Raw genomic sequence first — 20,022 nt, 5'->3', positions numbered from 1 at the left:
TCGCGGTAAGGTTATCAAATCAAGGATAACAAGATGGGTGGGATATGTAACGCGCACGGGGAAAACGATTAAATTCACGCACAATTGTAGTTGTAAAACTTAAAGGAAAAAGAGCATATTTCAGATATGGGCGAAGACTGAATCTGAAGAAAATGGGCAAGAGGTTGTGCATTGGATTCAAATGACTCCGGACAGGGACCAAAGGCAGACTCTTGTCAGATATCTGCACCATTTTGGCAGGGCGAGAAAATCAGGTGCGATACGCTGAACGAAAATAGGAGAGAGAATGTATAATGAGAACAGCAATGAAAATCACACATCTGTTACTATGCCATCTTTATCTCCCAAAGTTCCGAAGGAGCAAGAGTTCGAGTCACTGACGGAGTCATTCGCAGTCGAAATGCCTGATCAACTGAAAGCTAGAGAACACTCACAAGAAGCCACATCAAAGATCCTGAATGTTAAGGTTTATTACTGTGCTAACAATAACTCGCCAATACACCGTATCCTAAGACAGATGAATCCAGTCAACATAATATTGCTTACACGATCATTTTTATGTTCACCTTCCATTCAATCTCAGGTCTCCCACTTCTCTAAAATTAATATATTCTGATAAAAGTATTGTAAGCATTTATTATCGCCCATACGTACCACATGTAATACTCTTACATTTATCTCGTAGAATCGTAAATGTTTCTGAAAATGATCACAAATGTATCGAAAGTTTCAGTTGTACAAACATAAAACTGATAACTAATCGGTTACACATCGATCCTTCGTAAACTCGAGAGAGTGAAAGGCACATGATGCAATTCATCATTTCCATTCCTTAAACTTGAATCACTGAATAGCGGTTTGTTCACATGAGGTGTCGGAAATACTACGCGAGGTGTCGATAGAATGACGCAACTCGAGGCAAGACTCAGACAAAAACGTATTCGTGTCCGGTACCGAACCCTGGACATACAGCCCATAGCCAGTCACTTCTGCCGGTGATATATCCATGTTTATAATGCCAGAGTAGCTGTAGGCTTAAAATCAATAGTAATAAAACAATTAAACCTACACGCCGACATAAATAAATCGGTTGACCTTGAACCGTCAGTAGTTCCGGCCATTTCTACTTCAGTGATGAGAACTATTCAGTCGAACTGTTTCGATAGTTGCCCTAAATACTCTTCTTAATACTAGATGTAAATAATGTTACCAACTCTCATACATTCATCTTATTTTGTTTGCAACGAAATCGATGTACGAGTAAAATACAGCATGCACGGTGTTACAACACGGACGAAAGGCGATTCGAGCTGCAATTCCTTCCAACATTCTAGAACAGCGCTCAGTCTCCAAGGCAACAGCATCGGCGATTACGTCACAAACGAAAGAACATTGTTCCATCTGTTCTGCAGAATATCACAAAAGTAAAGACAATATTTGAACCTTAAAAATAATATAAGTAACCAACTTATGTTATCAAAACCTATATAAGGAGAACCTTCATGATTTAAACAGATCGTCTGGTATTCTTAGGGTAGTGACATCTAGGAGGCCTGCGGCTAAGATGGTAAGATAATACACACAGAATTCACTTGTAAATCAGCTTACTGCAAGATCCAGAAGGAAACGGGAGGCGACTTTTGAGGAAATTGGTTACAAGGATGAAAATAATTCAGGATCGTAACCACTGGAGGGCGTAGATGTTCATCGGTGGAGGATCTTGACATACAACACTTTTTCACGGTCTCTAGAATACAGTACAGAAACATTATCTTAAAACAGGACAGATCACTTAGTTTCCTCTCAATCCATCACTTACAATCGTCCTATATTATGACGTCCGACGTTGTGTTTAGTGTTAATGTCAAGACACTGGCGGAGCGACTTATCGGCTATGAAGGAATTAACCGGCTTTGTTAATGGCAGTGGGACTTGCTGCACTGCATCACTTTCTCCGCGCGTTGCGCCATGACTCACACAATTTACCTTCCAACCGAATTATTGTCTTATCCCCGGGGGGAAGCAATATGGCCAAGGCGTGGTATACAAGTGAAAGGACGTCGTCATAGCAAGCGGGATAAACTCCTTACATCACAACGCAAAAGTATATAAACAGGGCAGCGCGGCGAGTATCGACACAGAACAGAACAATGGCCTTCAAGGTAGGTGCGTCTTGATCACTGTGACACAAAACTTGGCGATTTCATGTGTGTGAATTAAGCAGAATACAGGTAAATGGTAAGCTATTTAAAGACGCTGTATCAACTCCAGGTAATTCGGCGTAAGAGATAGACAGGAAAGGATTAGGACGGAAGTCGTAGCCTATTTAAAGGCAGTGTTCCGGCCAAGAATCGAATAGGGTACCTCACGAATACAATTTTACTTCGTTCGTTGAAGTTATTCGAGTAGTGGCCGATAACACGTTTTCTTCCAGAGTTCTTAATGTAAAGTAAGTTCCTAGTGTCATAAACGGAACTCGGTCCGACAGATATAAAGAGTGGTCATTCGAAGAGGGTTCCCACGTTTACATCAAATTTTATCCAACTCGCCACGTAAACGTCCGTTTGAGTATTGAATATGAATTGTGGCTGGACAGCATAAATACAAATCTTAAGGACGTTGTGATAATAAATGGATAATGAACCTGGCGCAGGACAGTGCCCTGTTGCAGGCTTTGTTTGGGTTTTGCTATTAACTATTAATCAGCCCATTTTAAGTAAAATCGACACAAGCTTGTAGACAGGCATAATTGTTAATAACTGTGCCTCAAATTCGACAGACACCTTCTGTTTTCGACCTCCAACACCAAAACTGATTCAAATACTTGAAGAGACTTTTTAGTTTAAAAATTACTCCAGCCATGATAGGGTCAGAACGTATACTGTGCAGTTACAAGAATATTAATACTCAAAAACACCCTCCAGCTCCGAGGATACGAGACAAAAAGCCGGCTGGTCAAGCCTGTCGTACTACACACGGTAAGAGAACCGCAGTACTCTAAAAAGAACTCACCTTGGCGTCACTCTCTTCGCCAAAGCCCCCCCCCCCCCCACAGATATCAATTAACATAACACACACAGGGGAAAAGTCTTGAAAGTGACGCGATCTAAGAAATGTACCACGACTTCTGAAATTGCAATATGTTCGTGGACTTGAACACATTCAGTTTGAAACCTAAAGACGGCGAGATGAGAGGTGTACGCGGATAGCGAGTTCCTGGGTCAGAACGTAGAACCCAACCAACATTATACAATTTCGTCTCACGATAACCGTCGCATGTGGTTCGCGAAAAGAAGCATGATTTTAATGGGATGAAACCCCACAATTACGTTTATTACAGCGTAACCACACACATTACAGTTGTGGATTCATTCTGTGGTTCAACCTGCACATAAACACTCTAGTGCGCATTTGCGACATAGCGTAAGTAAAACTTATTTCCAAGAATGTAACGATAAGCTTCGTTGCTTTCAGCTAATCGTGCTTGCAGCCTTCGTGGCAGTTGCTAAGGCGGGGATCGTCAGTGGGCCAGCATACGCCACCTCCATTGGATATGCCGCCCCCTCTGCCCCCATTGGATACGCCGCTCCAATTGGATACGCCGCCCATGCCGCCCCAATTGGATACGCCGCTCATGCCGCCCCCATTGGATACGCCGCTCCCGCCTATGCTAAGCTAGCAGCACCCGTCGCTTACGCCGCCCCCGTTGGATACGCCGCCCCCGCATATGCTAAGGTAGCTGCTCCTGTGGCTTATGCAGCCCCAGCCGTCGCTAAGGTCGCCGCTCCCGTGGCTATCGACACAGACTACGACCCTCACCCCCAGTACAGCTACGCTTACGATATTCAAGATCACCTGACCGGCGACTCCAAGAGCCAGCACGAATCCCGCGACGGTGATGTTGTCCAGGGCAGCTACAGCCTGGTAGATCCCGACGGCACACGTCGTACCGTTGAGTACACCGCAGATCCACACAACGGATTCAACGCCGTCGTACACAGGGAGCCTCTTTCCGCCCCCGTAGCTAAGGTGGCCGCCCCCGTTGCATACGCAGCCCCTGCCTACGCCAAGGCTGTGGCTCCTGTAGCTTATGCAACGCACGCCGCTCCACTTGGATACGCTGCCCCCGCCGCTTACGGCTACGGTGGCATCCTGAAGCACTATTAAGTCACTTTCGCCTCACGACCGACTGTTCATTATCATATTATTCTGCATCCTGCGTAGTTTTGTACATTTTTATAAATAAATATTTATATGAAACAAAACGATATACTGGTCCTTTTATTTCCGTCATACTCATTTCGCCACCGCACCGTTTCGTTTAAGCTGAAATGGACACTCGTCGGCCACAATACTCTATTTTATTATAACGAATCCGTTACTACCACAGCATAACGCATTCTCAGGCCTACATATATGGAAGGTAACTGCGAAACTTTCGAAAGACTAGTCGAGGATAGCCGACAAGTGTAGTCCTCCAACCTTGTGGTTGGGTCGGGGATGTTCACAGCTACCCTACAGACTTGGAAGTCTGGGAATGCGCTATGCTTTGGCGACAAGGGGGCCACTGAACATGGAATAAATTAAATATAATGGTCAGAAAATTAGGAAATAATCCCTAGAACATAATCCCGATGTTCCTCCTTCGACAGTGAGACGTACCTCATAAACTGTATACGTGCAACTGATCTCTTGGATTCATCCGCAATATACGCGTTAATAAGAATCACAAAGTTTAAGAAGTAGGATCTACTTCCAACTTCAGAGACCGGCAGGAAAATAGAACTACCCCGTTGGGACCTTCGTCGAACTCCGTAGCTTCATATATGGACAGTGAAAATATGAAGGAAAAAAAGGTACAAAATATGTTGTTAATGACGATCTTTTTCGAAAAGCAACCCGGATATTTATAGTTCAGGTATAAGATCTCTCCAGCCGAGGTCAAAATTCCGGCGCGGCTGGCTGGGAATTCCCTACGCAGGGATCCTCACCAAACAATGTCGGCGCTCAGAAGTGCATACAGATCCCCATGTAAACTGCCCGATTTTAACCAAAATATTTTATTTAAACTCCCAAATACTAAATGTAATTAAACTCCATTGTGCTTCTTGTGAAACATACATGCTGGAGCTAATGAGCACAAATATGCAATTTTCAGTCGCTGAAGACGTTTAATAAGTAATAAGTAATCAGTGTAGCAATACCGTACAATTTCCTATGAAACAACATTCTAAGACAGAATGAAGGAAAATTAGTCACTCTTTCTCGACATTAAATGTATGGATTATTTCTCACAAAATTGAACGTCGCTGTGTAAAATGCACGGATTAAATGATCAAGGAATTCGAAATAAAGCCAGCTCCAGGAATATCAGCTTTGCCCTGACGCTTGGGAAGAGGTAACAGGAAAACCCCAGAACAATGAGTGGCATTACAGCATATTCAAGTCACTCAAGCCCAAATTACAGGGACACACACAAATCACACATCTTGAGTTACGTCACTCAGCCCCTACAAACAAAACAGGTTTACTCTGTGTCGGACCAAGTGTGAGGCCAGAGGTGAGGACCCATAACAGAGGGAAATGAATATTTGGGGGGATATGACAGGCAAGGAAAACCATCCGATAGAACCCCGAAGTAGACCACCTTGAGTCTGCTGCCGAGACTCATTAAGAAAAAGACATTGGGCCATCAGTGTGTGCAATACCACGTAGCCTTCCAACCACTGGGTACCGGAACCGCTCTTGAGGGGACGAAGGTTGTAGGACAGTGAAGGAGAGCACATCCGCCAGGAACCAAGGTTTAGAAACCGTGAAGCTTTATCCCTTCACATCGAAATGTTCACACAAAAAGGTAACTTCATCCTTCCTTTAGTTACTTTTTCGGTTTGAATTTCTTGTGGTGCCGCAACTCTGAATCAGCGTACGGCGAGTAAAAATGCCGTTCCTTTCCTCTAAAACAGAAGCCAAGAACAGATGACTGACCTCCACTCATCTCAATTATCGCTCTGAATAAGATGTCACATCCTAGTTAATTAGCACGTCGCCGTCGTGCTGAGTGCGCAGGCGTGCCATGACAGCTCTCATGCCGGGCGGGCAGGCGGTTCGAAACCGTTCTGTTAATCGAACAGTCCGATTCACTGTGACTGCTCTCAAGAATCCAAAGCGCCCCACGAAATTTCCTGTCGGGGATTTGAAACAGAAATATCACATTTCGCGCAACAAAATCACTTCTGATGTGTCATTGGGAAGTGGGCGAACGTGATATTTCTGAAACCCGCCTAGGGCGATAAGAATGGAGATTCATTATCGTACATCGCGTGTCACACCACAGGCAGCAAATGGTCCAGTTGCGGACATAAGAGTCACGCCGACGAAACTGCGGGTTTCATAACGACAGGGCTTTTAGCTGCTCAAGGAAGATAATGTTCGGCTTCAAACAGTGAAGATTCCTAATATATGAAGATTAAAACACGGCAAATTAAGATGGAGTTAAGAGCGGAAACCACGAAGGATATGGGAAAACTGCTTTCACGAAGGAGGTCCATGCGATCCGCATAAGTACAGCGGTCGAAATAATTTCCAGCAGGCTCACTCCACAAAGTAACGTTAACTCAAGGAAACAAATTAAAATGGTGGGGGGACAGGGCAGAGGGCGCACGATTTCCTACTTTGCCCTATTCACTGAGCGACCGAAGGATAGGGAGGGCGAGAGGTCAAGGCGTGGTGATACCCGTTATAGAAAGGTACTATCACTTACATCGCTCCGTGGAGATGATTAGCTTTACTACTCGTATATAAACAGGGCCCGAGAAGCTGGACACATTCGGCCGGCACCAGCAGGGATCCCTCGACATGGCCATCCAGGTAAGACTCTTTATTGTAACTGTCCGAGTCACAGTTTACAAATATAATTAAAACTTGCACATCTAAACACAGTTTGTGATATAAAAGATGGCATTTAAACTTGAAATGTCATAATCACCAACACTATACATTCGCAATTAAAAATTACGCATGAGCGCGTAAGAAATAATTTTTGTCTTCCAAGGATCTGGGCCTTGTATCAACGGCTCAGCCATCCTTGTTTCCGGGTGTTGGGGAACTCATCCTCCTTCCTTGGAACTCGGTCGAACACACCATGCACTGCCATCCTATGGAAAGGGGTTGTGGTGCTGACGGTTCAGAGGATACTGTTAACTGCTGTAGTTTATATAACGATAACAACAACTTTCAGAACACAGTTTCAGGTGATAAGAACGGTCACGATTCATCAGCACCAGTACGAGACTTGTTGCCAAAGTCACAAAACAAAATATCTCCACGCTTCAAGAGTCCCTCAATTAGGTCACACATTTAAAAATTATTCCAGTGATGTGTACTGAAATAAACTGCACAATAATTCTAATTCTTGGAATGGAGTATATGACCTCTACGCCTATGGATACGATAGAAAGGAGCCCATTTTGCTGTGCAGTTCGCTTTAGACGAAACTGAAGTTGTTTCTTAGCATTCAGAGTAGGCACCTCACAGTCGCGATTAGTGTTTACGCAATCATCATACGAGTTTAATAATGTTACTGGAGGACTAACTGACACGTTTTCCCACTCCAGCTGCTTGTACTCGCCACTGCGATCACTGCCACAAGAGCCGGCCTGCTCGGCGCACCAGCCGTTTCCACATACGCCGCCTATGCCACCCCAGCACACAAGGTCGCTGCCCCCTTCGCCAAGGCTGCAGCGCCCATTTTATATCCAGCGGCACCGGCCCAGTACAGCTACGCTTACGATATCCAGGACGCTGTCACCGGAGACTCGAAGAGCCAGCATGAGAGCCGCAGCGGAGACGTCGTCCAGGGCAGCTACAGCCTGCTGGACCCGGACGGAACCCGACGCACTGTGGACTACACCGCTGACCCCGTCAACGGTTTTAATGCCGTTGTGCACAGGGAGCCCGTCGTTTATGCCGCCCCCACCGTGGCTAAGGCAGTAGCTCCCGTGGCATATGCCGCCCCCACAGCATACGAGGCTCATAATGCACCTGTCGCTTATGCCGCCCCCACTGTAGCTAAGGGAGTCGGTCCAGTTGCATATGCCGCCCCCACAGCATACGCGGCTCATAATGCACCTGTTGCTTATGCCGCCCCCACTGTAGCTAAGGCAGTCGGTCCAGTTGCATATGCCGCCCCCACAGCATACGCGGGTCATAATGCACCTGTCGCTTATGCCGCCCCCACTGTAGCTAAGGCAGTCGGTCCAGTTGCATATGCCGCCCCCACAGCATACGCGGCTCATAATGCACCTGTTGCTTATGCCGCCCCCACTGTAGCTAAGGCAGTAGCTCCCGTAGCATATGCCGCCCCCACAGCATACGCGGCTCATAATGCACCTGTCGCTTATGCCGCCCCCACTGTAGCTAAGGCAGTCGGTCCAGTTGCATATGCCGAACCCATAGCTTATAGCAACCCTGTCGCGGCTCCCTTTGCTTACGCCGCCCCCGGATACGGGCATCTGCCATAGCCTATAAGCATTACTGACCTGCCTGACCACACAATCTCTTGCTTCATGTACCACACTTATTTTATTCCTACCAAGCATTTTACAAATAAAACATTTAAACAGTCACGTTTCGTCCATTAACATTTACCACCTACTTGCTTGCTTCTGATAATATTGGCTCTGGCGAAATTGAGGTCACTTCTAATTATCGATTTCATGTCTTTTAAAATGCATTACAACTGTGCTCTGCGCCGACTGAGAAACTTCAATGCAAGTGACCCATATCAGCGTCAATGGGGGTGTTCGAGAGAAAGATGCTGAAAAGAATATTTGATTCTAACGAAAGGAGGTAACAAGAGGACGAGAAAACTGCACAATGAGGAGTTTCGTAATTTCAACTCATTGCATGTTATTAGGGCGATAAGATCAAGGACGATGACCTGGGCGGCACATGGAGATCACAAATGCATAAGGATTTCCCCTGAAACCTGAAACGTACATACCACTTCGGATACTTTCTTCGATGTCAGAATGCGGATATTAGGGAAATCGGATACAAAGACGTGGACTAAAATTACGTCAGGAAAGGGGTTGAACAACGGCTCCTGTAATCACGGTAATTAAACTTCGGGTTCAGTAACAGGAGGCATGTTTCTCAACTAGATATGACACTATAACAATCTAAACTTTGTTACTCAGTTTGTGGTGTCGATCTTGCACACAATTACGTCAGCCGGGTTACCTCAGCCAGTGTTGGTAGTGAGTGGCACATGGGCTGGAAAAATTGGGTTATAATCCAGGCTGATGCAGAAACTTTTCCGTCTTCCAACGCGTCCAGACGGACTCTAGGGCTTACCCAGCCTCTATAATTGGTACCGGAAACTTCAGCCCCGGGGATAAATCTGCCGGGGAGCGCTGGAGTGTTCAACACGCGCAACGACGTCGAAGCTAAAACGATCATGAAAATGCAGCTTTGTGTTTCGGCCTCATTTATCTCCTCCACATTACTAGAAGCTGGAAGCACTCCATTGACGTGAATATCAGGAGAATCTATCCGTATATCCAACAACTGGCAATAAATCACAACGGCGGAAGCAGGTATCGAATACACAGCCAAGAGGCCTAACTGGTAATTGGGTCAAGATTACAGGAGATTACTGCTGAGTGCAATAGCAGGAAACGGCAAACGAGCATGTGCCGCATTCATCTGCTTTCATTATAGAACTGAGGCGAAATGCCAAGGCTGCCAATTATAGTTAAATTCAAGAGTATGAAACACGGAACACAATCCTTCGTATTCCGGAAGTCCTGGGTTCAAAAATCGGACGGGAAACTCCTGACTAAAATATTTCGCCGAAAGAGATAATCAAAACCACTCTGGATTTACCAACAACGAAGAAGAAAAATACTGTCAGACCTAGAAAACCTTGAATTAACGCTTAGGACCAATCCTTGTGTACACAGTAAATGACCGACAAATGCCTTTGGAATGGAATAAAAATGCATATATTTTTCAATGAATTGGTTTGTAACTTGCATAGTTCCCTGGCCTTTATATACACTTATTACAGATATAATGAAAAAGTTCTACTTGAAGCTTATTCACAGATTGGGATGATAACAGGATTTTGTTAAGTCGCTACTAGTTGGCCTATTCACATTTCAATTGTAGTACTGGGGCCTTGCTTGTAGTACACCCCAGTCGATAATACATTCGACCTAAGTTTAAAAGAGCACTCACTTCCCGTCGAGAGGGCTTTTCTAGTGCAGTGCATAGTTATAGTATCATCTTGTTTCCTAGGTAATTGATAGAAACTATTGTTAAGACTAAAGAAACCCAAATTACGAACTAACCCGGGGCGTCCCAGGTTACTCAATAAGTCACTTGTGGTCACTGACCAGCATAACTAACGGTGGGCAAAACAAGATCAGAAACAGGTACCAGCTTCGCGCTATCAAGGCCGAGGGGTACGCCATCCCCCACTAATTTAGGAATTCCTGCAGCTCGCGCTCAATATTGCATCACTGTTGGCTATATAACACAAGGCGCAGCTGACGACCAGCACAGGACATTAGCCACTCCACACCATGGCTTGCAAGGTACAGTACAGTGCACCAGGTCTATAGGTAACGCTTAGTCTACCGGCTGAAATCTGACGGGTAAATCAAAAGTGTCTGAAATTGCTGATGCAAATTGAACACATTAAAGGCGAAGGGTGTCAAAATTATATTTTTAAAATTCGGTTCCAAACTTGGAGGAAACATATGACAATACTTTCACAGATATTAATTAGTCCTAGAGTTTTGCTGCATAACCTGAGAAGTAAATTAAAATAAAAGAATTAAAATAAAATAAACGTCAAACAAAGGTGGCGGGCTTCGAAACAGTTATTTTGAACCAAAGACATCAACAATTTTTTTCTGTTAGATAAAAGTATATCCCGAACGGGACATAACGTTGGACTAGTATGTCAATTTCAAGTTCAAAGTACATAGGTGATTACAGTAACACGATTGTGGAAGGAAACAGGTGTAATACAGCAGCAGTTACATGGGTCGAGAAAATACTGGGGAAACACAGTGGGGCACAAAGCAGGCGGGAATACGATCATGTGGAGAACCAGTCTTACACGAACATTCGAGTTTTCGTATCGGCACGGATGGCGACACAAGCGAGGCGACGAACATTCTATGATAGAATTCAGTATCCCTGAACAGTACACTAAATAAGGTTCTGAACAAGCTTTCCAATTTTTAGTTCAATATAACATTCTTGACCTCATCGATCAACGGGGATTTGATGAATGAAGCAGTTTCTCGTTAATATACTGAAGCGTACAACCGAAATACATTTAACACTTCATACAATGTATTACTGAGACGAATAGCATTATAAATTGCTCAGAAGAAGCAAAAATTTCAAGATTCTGACATAAAATAAAATCCAAAAACTAAAGTATCGATAATGCATCAGATCTTTCCTAAATCCAATATTTGGCCAATTATGTGAGGGAAAGTTTAATTTTGAAACAAAATAGAAACAATCATACTTCTAAGATCAAATAATAGGAACTTCTTTGATAATTTAAATACATTTATAAATGAAAGTGGTAGGAAACAAACGCCCTGAATATACGTACATAATACCGACTGAAAATTATATATGAAAAATTAGTGCGTCTGTGTGCAGTCACAATCTCTTTCAACTTTCAGCTTTCAATCTTCGCCGCCCTGGTGGCCGTCGCCCGCGCTGGTATCATCGGCGCCCCTGGAGTCGTGTCCCCTGGCGCGCCTTTGTCTTATGGCGCCCCTCTGTCTTACGGCGCCCCTCTGTCTTATGGCGCCCCTCTGTCTTATGGCGCCCCTCTGGCATATGGCGCCCCCACACTCGCTCACGCTCCCGTTGCATATGCCGCCCCAGCCGTAGCTAAGGTCGCAGCACCGCTCGCCTATGCTGCCCCAGCCGTTGCTAAGGTAGCTGCCATAGACACCGACTACGACCCCAACCCCCAGTACAGCTTCGCTTACGACATCCAGGACGCTCTGACCGGAGACTCCAAAGGACAACATGAGACTCGAAGCGGAGACGTCGTCCAGGGAAGCTATAACCTGGTGGAACCCGACGGCACCCGTCGTATTGTCGAGTACACCGCTGATCCCTTGAACGGATTCAATGCCGTAGTACACCGTGAACCTGCTGTTGTCGCCGCCCACGTCGCTAAAGTGGCTGCTCCTGTCGCTTATGCCGCCCCCACTGCACACCTAGCTTATGGTGCTCCTGGTGTTGCCAAGATTGCTGCCCCGCTGGGATATGCCGCCCCAACCGCTTATGGCTCCCCTCTGGGATACGCCGCCCCAACCGCTTATGCCTCCCCTCTGCACACGAAGGCCATTATCGGGTAATTACACATCATCGCTCACAGGTGCATCTCAGTAAATTTTCATCCCACTATTCATTTGACTCAAGCCAAATGCATTTATATGTCAGATAAATAAGTGAATAAACACTGTAAAAAAGCTACTTGTTTTACTGAATTACACCTTTCCTATATTAAGATCCTAAACCGAGAAAATCTTTATTTGTGTACTAGAGTATTTGTAAAAATGGGGACATTTGCATTCCTGGAATGTACGTCATTATCTCAATAAGATCCTGGGCACAAAAAACACCTTCAGTCCTCAGAGGAAGCAAACGTCATTGAACAATTCCACAAGAATTCGTGATACAAAGAAAGTGGGGTGTAAAATTAAGTTATATGGTGACCTTACAATGATCAGCACTCAGAGGGGAAGACAAAACAAATTTATATCAATAAACGAGCCACAATCACAGACAATTACAACTGTAAATGCTACTTGTCACGTCTGTCTCTATCCACCGAGCACACTTCTGTGTACGCAGTATAAGGCTCTACCCTTTCTTCTACTGAACTGCACCACCTTGTTCGGACTAGTTCGTGGTGTGGTTTGCGTGACCAGTTACTGTTTCATATATGTTGCATCACACGCGGGCACAGCACAAACGCTCAGTAACAAAAACAAAAAATAATATACGTATATCACCAAACCCTGAACTGTGCATGCTGCAAACATGTCAAGAGATGAGTACGTTATAAATCCACTGCCAATTCGTCGGTAACATTTTCTTTATCGACAAATCTTTGACATCCTATCAATAGCATACTGCAGCACAAAAGGAGATATGCCACCAAAGTGGCACCTTTCTAGTCTGGACGCTAAAATGCCACTCAGTCATGGAATTTGCTACTGTTGTCACATTGTGGACTGCGACCATAAACTTGGAACTGTCGCAACATTCAGAATATATAAACCACTACATGTTACGTAACCCAATTCATCAGTTCCTGATAAGGTCGACAAAGACAACCTCCGAAACAATCGAAAGAATTGCTCGTCTCATACCCGAATCAAAGTTCCCAACTGACCAGTGGGTTCGTGTCTTTACGTGCATTAAAGTCATGCCATAAATGTATTTTTTTCCAACACACACACATTCATTCGAGAATGTAACAGTTTTGTTTCTGTACAAAGTCTGAATGTGCAGCAAATTCTTGTTTTTCACCTTCGAACTCAAATTGTTCGCAGTACACATTCATCTATCTTATACTATTGCGCGTCCAAAATGTTCGGAACCATATATGTACGCGTGATGACTACATCCATCTGTTCCGTTATGTGAGAATATTGTATTAATTACGCAGGCGTATATATAAAGTTTGAGCTCATAAATCATAATATGCATACGCGGAGAGGACAGGCAGCTTTTAACGTTTCACAGTCATCTGAACACAGCTTAATAAACAGGCATAAAAAAGATTACCATCACGTATTAAAAATACATCAGGACACTGAAGAGGCAGCTTCAAGTAGTGAGGGAGAAGGTGATTATTCCACAGACTCAATATACACACCACCTGAATTAATTCTTCGAGCTAATGACACATATGGTCGATGACTGAGAAAACTATCGGCCATACTTTGAAATTGGGAACAAGCAGACCTAGTTGCCATATTGATGTCCCTAGTTTTATTCAAACCACATCACAATAAAATATCTCGTTTAATAATATAATCTCAAGTGCGTTACAAGATTTCAGGCTGTCTTCTGGGCTGTGACACCGGTGTAGTCTTGTAGCAGGTTGCCAATATTTCGGAGGAACACGCGAGCGACACTTATACACAGTACAGGCTAAATGATTTTTTCGAAACACTGGTATCCACCTGCCCAAATACACGGCGTCATAACCCAGAAATTCACCATCTTCACCAAGTAGGTCCCTTACCATCAGCAGTTTCAAATCTGAACACTATACTGAATTATGAAAGCGTCCCCCTATATCAAAACCGAGAAAGAAAAATCCAGCTATCGACTTGAACGACGCCACAGATTGTAAATGTTAAACCCGCAGGAACTAAAATAAACTAAATTAATAGGCAGCACTGTGTTGAGTAAAGAATAAAAAACGCTGCTACGATGAAGAATGGGGTGGGTTGCACATGGTCCCATAAAACAATATACAAATTCTTAATAAATGACTACCGAGTTCAGCGTTGACACAGTCTGAAAGAGCTGCATCCTACACTACAAATTTCTTAAAATTTACAAATAATTGGCCCCAATACACCTACTTAGTCCATGAAAGTCATGGCACGTAAAGAATGGACAAATCGTTGCACTTGAAGCTACCTCTCACAGGAAGAAAAGAAAACAAAGTACTCACCCAGCGGCATCTCCGGCAGATTTTCAGAGTTAGTACTCACCTGCAACACAATCAGAGCATAGTATATTAATAATCATTTAAAATGCAGTGGTAGATGTATGAATGGTAAATCTATATCTCTGAGGCAAACTGTCCTAATTTAAATTCATGAAGAAGACTGTCTCAAATGCCATCTCAGTCCATCTCTGCACTGGAAACTAGGTAGTGGATTAGAAAAGTGTGTATTCCAGTCTCATTTCAGGGCAGTATCTCCGCGTTCACCAGGAAGAAGTCACAGAAACTTCGAACACCTGTCATGACAGCAAAAATTCCTACGAAATTTAGAAACGGGTACTTCCAAAATACAAAATCAGATACACCGATGTGTCACTCTGTACGGTGAACGGAGAATGTGAAACTGCGCTCGTAGCCTTTTCAAGGTATCATTTCACCCGAAGAGTCTCAGGGAACTCTTCATTCCGAACTGTTTTTAGAAGGTGGACTGCACTTTTAATCGCAGGCGGGTTTATTGGTATCAACATATAATGGGCTGCAGCTTCCCTCAGACCGCCAGGAGAACGCGAGGAAACTAATCAATCCCAATTCCTCCCTCAAAATCACAAAGTTTGCAACTGCTGCTTCGCTGCACGAAGCGTCCTTGTGCAGCGGCTATCTCTCCTTCACATTCGTGATCTACCCATTTCGAAACTCTTCGCTAACACCAGCCATATTAATGAGTAAAAACTGTAGTGTTTTTCTAGTCTCCGGGAAATCGGTCACAAATGATTCCATCAACATTCATCCCATCATCCACCATTCAGACACAAGAAACATGTGAAGTTGATACAGCGTCACTGAAGTGACCGTTTCACCATGAACGGGTTTGTTTAACTCAGCGATATAGTTCAGTTGATAGCGCAGAACCTGTCCAATTGCTTCATAGACCGGGCGACCAGCCTACACTAGCCAGGTGGGGTCCATTTTGAGACACCCAGCCTTTTCTCCCCAGGGTGAAAGGTGTCTCACAATAGACCCACGTGGTTACGCCACATAACTGACACTTCTGTCACATATATATATAACCCACTGTTTTATACCTTCATCACTGGAACAGAGACTACTGGATCACAATGGCGTTCAAGGTACGTGCTGTGCTGTGCTGTGCTGTGGATGGGAAGTACAGGGAAAATATAGAATATTGCATAAGTATTTGAGAAAACTAGATAGATTTTGCTTGACAGGTTCGTTTCGTTTTTTTCAAAATATTACTTTTGAGCTGCCTTGGCTCAGTCAGCCCACAAGCCATCAACAGATGAGCTGTCACTGAACATTACGCCACCCGATAATAAAATGTAAAACTGTGAAACGTCTCGTGATTAGCTTGTTTTCTATGCTGCATTTCTGACAAAAATAACGTACTCTGGAAATTTCTGTGGCACCTATACATTATTCAATTCATAGGAGCATATAAATTGTAAGCAATAATAATATTAAAAGTACATTAAATCCGGGAAATGCTTCATATAATTTTGAGCAAAGCATTTTTTCTTAGAGTCTCCTTTTTTAAAATCCTATATTAAAATACAGAAAATTACAATCTTGCGTGTTTAATACGGGAATGAAATCTGATCTCTCACGCTATGGAAATAATATAACAAAGAGAGTGTCTGACAATGAAGTGCTGACGAGATAATTAAAAGACACAGGAGAACTTAGAGAATTACATAAAGAGGGGCTTTATATTTTGTGCTAATAGACAGAATAGCTATTGCGCGGATTGATTGACATTGTACAACCTGAAAAAAATTGAATGTTTTATATCACACTGCCTTTCGGAAGCATTCAATATATCAACTCACGCACATAAATACCACTAAGGGCTAAAATTCATAGCATTCGTTCCTGATGGCCTCTCTACATACATGGACGAGTCGCCTTGTCTCCACCGGCTTTATACGCATGTAGGTGCACTTCACTTGTGCGGAGAAGAAAGCTGGTCGTTGAATAAACATAAGCATGTAGCATAGTAACAATCGGAAATAAGACAGCCCGGGGGGGGGGGGGGGCTGAGCCCTCCTACCGTGTCTAAATAGCAAGCAGTTCCGTACCTTGAGTGTTGTCTTGTTTAAAAACGCTATCTGAGATTTGAGGTTCACTGGGCGACGAGAATGAAGGCGGCTGGTTTCTTGGATGCTGCATCATGTACTGTGGTAGATAATTAGCGACGTTACAGAGAAGCCTTCATTGGGGTGACGTTAAGTTCCTCGTAACGTCAGTCAGTATCTACTAGACTACACGATGCAACATCAACAAGGAAGCCATTAATCCGGTAATCGTATAGTCCCACCATCTGCCATCTATAATGTTACAGTTAGTTTCTCTCTGCTCACAGCTCATCGTCCTCACCGCCCTGGTGGCCGCTGCCCGTGCAGGAATCATTGGCGCACCCTTGGCCTACGCCACACATGGAGCACCTCTCGCTTACGGCGCACCAGCTATCGCTAAGGTAGCCGGCCCCGTAGCGGTCGACACCGACTACGACCCTCACCCCCAGTACAGCTACGCTTACGACATTCAGGACGCCCTGACCGGCGACGCGAAAAGCCAGCAGGAGAGCCGCGACGGAGACGTCGTCCAGGGCAGCTACAGCCTGGTAGAGCCCGACGGCACAGTGCGCACCGTCGAGTACACTGCTGACCCCGTCAACGGATTCAACGCCGTAGTACACAAGACTCCCCTGTCCGCACCCATCGCTAAGGTCGCCGCCCCAGTAGCATATGCCGCCCCCGCAGCGTACGCAGCCCCTGCTGCATATGCGGCACCCATTCACACGAAAGCCATCTACGGCTAACTTCCTCATTAATTTCGATAGTCACGACATTTTACGCATTTATTGTAGTGTAATACATGATCGTATTTCTTGTTACCCACTTGTACAGTCATAAAAATAAAGTTCTCCAACAATAATGTTCATGGGTTTTTACCAAGTAACACTCTGCTACCGCCTATAATCTGAGATAAGGCAACGCAAGCTATATACAAGTCTGTCACTAACCACCAACTCCTGCATCCTTTCTGACATGTTTCATATGAAGAATTTAAGCAACAGTTTAATTCCATTAAAAAATGTACGACTACTAAGAAGTAACTTGATCCTTATCTATTCTTCTTGCTTATAAGCAGGAAGATAGACATTTAATCACTCACTTTGGACTGACGAAGCAACTGACTGATACAACTCTCACATCTCATTCCATGATATCGGACTGACTTTGACATGGACCAAGGCTTCCCAACACGTGGCCCGGCGCTGCGTTCTGTACAATTGTGAAATTTTGCATCACCATAAATAATCGAAATTATTTACACCCTACCACCAAAATTAAATATTTAATTTCATAAGAGTATTTAAATAAGAAAATTTATTCTGTATTGAACAGTAATATCTTTACCTTTGTTTATTATAATGGAATGAAGATGAACTGCATTTAGAACCCGCTGTTCGTCACTTTATTAAAATACATTACATGTTTCAACTTAAATTAGTCATCATCAGGTGAGTTCTTTTATGTGCTCGAAACTAATAAACGGATGCTAAATCCTCTCCATATTTTAAACAAAATAACATTCGCATGAAAGTGTGCGACTGCCTTTCAGATCCCTACAGTTCGGCAGAAATAAGCGTGAGGAAATGTGGTGGTGAAATCCCCTTAATATTTTTAATGCCTCTACTCAGCAAACCCTTGGTCTGATACTGTCAGACCTTTACATGACCTTGAATTATCCGTGACCTCAACTTGACATGAGTGTGGTCAGATACCTACTGCTCGGCAGAAATAAGCGTGCGAAAATATGACCTTAAAATGAATTCGTAAAATTCCAAGGCCTATATTCGGCAAACTCTTGGCCTGATATTGCCGTGATCTTGAAATAACCTCGACCTACAGATGAACTCAAATATCCATGAGAATTGTCACTTAAGACACCTTCAGTTCGGCAGAAATAAGCGTGATAAAAAGGACCATATTCCTCAAAACGCCGTCCTGATATTGTCGTGACGTTGACATGACCTTGACCTATACTTGACCTCAAGTTGAGATCAGTATGGCCAAGTAAATTCATCTCACGTATTGCAAAGTAGCAAAAATTAATCCAGCCGTACGTAACATAACGTAAGCGTGCCGAAACGTGACTTAGTGACCAAGCGTTGCAAAGCGTGATATAGCGTGTCTAAGCGTGACTAAGCGAGACCTGCATTCATGTCGTGACAAGGAATCACCAAATGTGACGAAACGCGACGAAAATTTCAAAAGCGTGACCAAGCGTAACAAAGCGTAACTAGGCGTGACGAGAGGTCACCATGAGTGTTAAAATACGACGAAGATTTGAAAAGTGTGTCCAAGCGTGACAAAGCGTGACTAGGCGTGGTGTACTGTAATGGAGTGACGAAATGTGGCCAAAAGTGTCGAAACGTGACGAATATTTACAAATCGTGACGGAGCGTGACGTACTGTAAGGACGTGACTAATTGTGGTCATAAGTGTCAAAACGTCACAAAATCCACTAAACATACTTAACCTAACCTAACCTAGCCCAACGAAACGTAACCTAACCTTACCCAAACTTTCTAAACTAAACTTACCTGTCGTAACATCATCTAACCTATTGCAAATTTGCCAAAATTAACCGAGCGTTCTACCATATTACACGGCACTATAACCCACAACACTGTCATCTTCAAACTTTAGTTATCTGTCGAGTGGTTAGGTCTACCACATAAGTTTAGTACTCATGAAAGACATAGACCCTGATTATATGCTTCGCTAATAGCAACCACGATAATAAACACAACTGATACACTTTTAACTGTACGATAAGTCTATAAAATTATCTCTTTCAGGTGTCAATAGATACGATCTCAGCCCTTGGTGTTTATGAGCGTTTAGTTTCGTTCTTAGATTCAAAGACGCCAAATTAACAGCAATAGAGCTACAGGATGGCATTAGATACGACGCTGGAAACCCTATAAAACTATGAAACGGAGTTGAGCAGATAAGAACAGTCTCTGAGTTGACCTTTCCCGAGGACTTTCGTCTTGTAATTATTTTCAGATTATTCGGTATGAGACAGGAGTACGTATGCATTCATAGAAACGGATAAGTACAGCCGAATATATTTTAAACGTATTGCTGTAGACAATAATGTGACGAGAAATGATCTTGGGTTTAGGGACTGTATTCTTGCACGATATACAAACGACGGGTCTACGTGCCGGATGATCATGCGTACGATACGATTTTGGG

General features: G+C 43.8%; 6 protein-coding genes across 16 annotated transcripts in view; 4 read left to right on the top strand and 2 right to left on the bottom strand.

The window, feature by feature from the left end:
- Positions 1-20,022, bottom strand: part of LOC110835287 (neurobeachin-like protein 1) — a 174,461-nt gene that overhangs the window by 77,911 nt on the left and 76,528 nt on the right. The gene's annotated exons all lie outside the window — the stretch shown is intronic.
- LOC110835295 (larval cuticle protein A2B-like) overlaps positions 1-20,022 on the bottom strand; it is a 94,233-nt gene that overhangs the window by 50,772 nt on the left and 23,439 nt on the right. The window lies entirely within an intron of this gene.
- Positions 2,064-4,268, top strand: LOC147875105 (uncharacterized). 2 transcript variants are annotated; one of them, XM_087355995.1, is made up of 2 exons: positions 2,064-2,162; positions 3,475-4,268. In XM_087355995.1, the coding sequence occupies exons 1-2, from the start codon at positions 2,151-2,153 to the stop codon at positions 4,165-4,167; spliced, it is 705 nt and encodes a 234-aa protein (XP_087212121.1). In that variant the 5' UTR covers positions 2,064-2,150; the 3' UTR covers positions 4,168-4,268. The 2 variants fall into 2 exon arrangements, with proteins under 2 accessions (XP_087212121.1, XP_087212130.1); XM_087356004.1 differs by lacking the exon at positions 2,064-2,162 and adding an exon at positions 2,221-2,238.
- Positions 6,816-8,624, top strand: LOC110835300 (uncharacterized). The gene is made up of 2 exons (XM_022075380.2): positions 6,816-6,867; positions 7,614-8,624. Exons 1-2 carry the CDS (start codon positions 6,856-6,858, stop codon positions 8,517-8,519), a joined length of 918 nt encoding a protein of 305 aa, XP_021931072.2. The 5' UTR covers positions 6,816-6,855; the 3' UTR covers positions 8,520-8,624.
- LOC147875104 (cuticle protein-like) lies at positions 10,523-12,519 on the top strand. The gene is made up of 2 exons (XM_087356011.1): positions 10,523-10,598; positions 11,712-12,519. The coding sequence occupies exons 1-2, from the start codon at positions 10,587-10,589 to the stop codon at positions 12,399-12,401; spliced, it is 702 nt and encodes a 233-aa protein (XP_087212137.1). The 5' UTR covers positions 10,523-10,586; the 3' UTR covers positions 12,402-12,519.
- LOC110835294 (larval cuticle protein A3A) lies at positions 15,757-17,686 on the top strand. The gene is made up of 2 exons (XM_022075374.2): positions 15,757-15,861; positions 17,112-17,686. Exons 1-2 carry the CDS (start codon positions 15,850-15,852, stop codon positions 17,568-17,570), a joined length of 471 nt encoding a protein of 156 aa, XP_021931066.1. The 5' UTR covers positions 15,757-15,849; the 3' UTR covers positions 17,571-17,686.

This window comes from Zootermopsis nevadensis, unplaced genomic scaffold, assembly GCF_977971745.1.
Source record: "Zootermopsis nevadensis isolate Lab colony 2312 unplaced genomic scaffold, Znev_1.0 Znev_ptg000002l, whole genome shotgun sequence".
Taxonomy (NCBI): domain Eukaryota; kingdom Metazoa; phylum Arthropoda; class Insecta; order Blattodea; family Termopsidae; genus Zootermopsis; species Zootermopsis nevadensis.
This window is presented reverse-complemented; position numbering and strand designations above follow the sequence as displayed.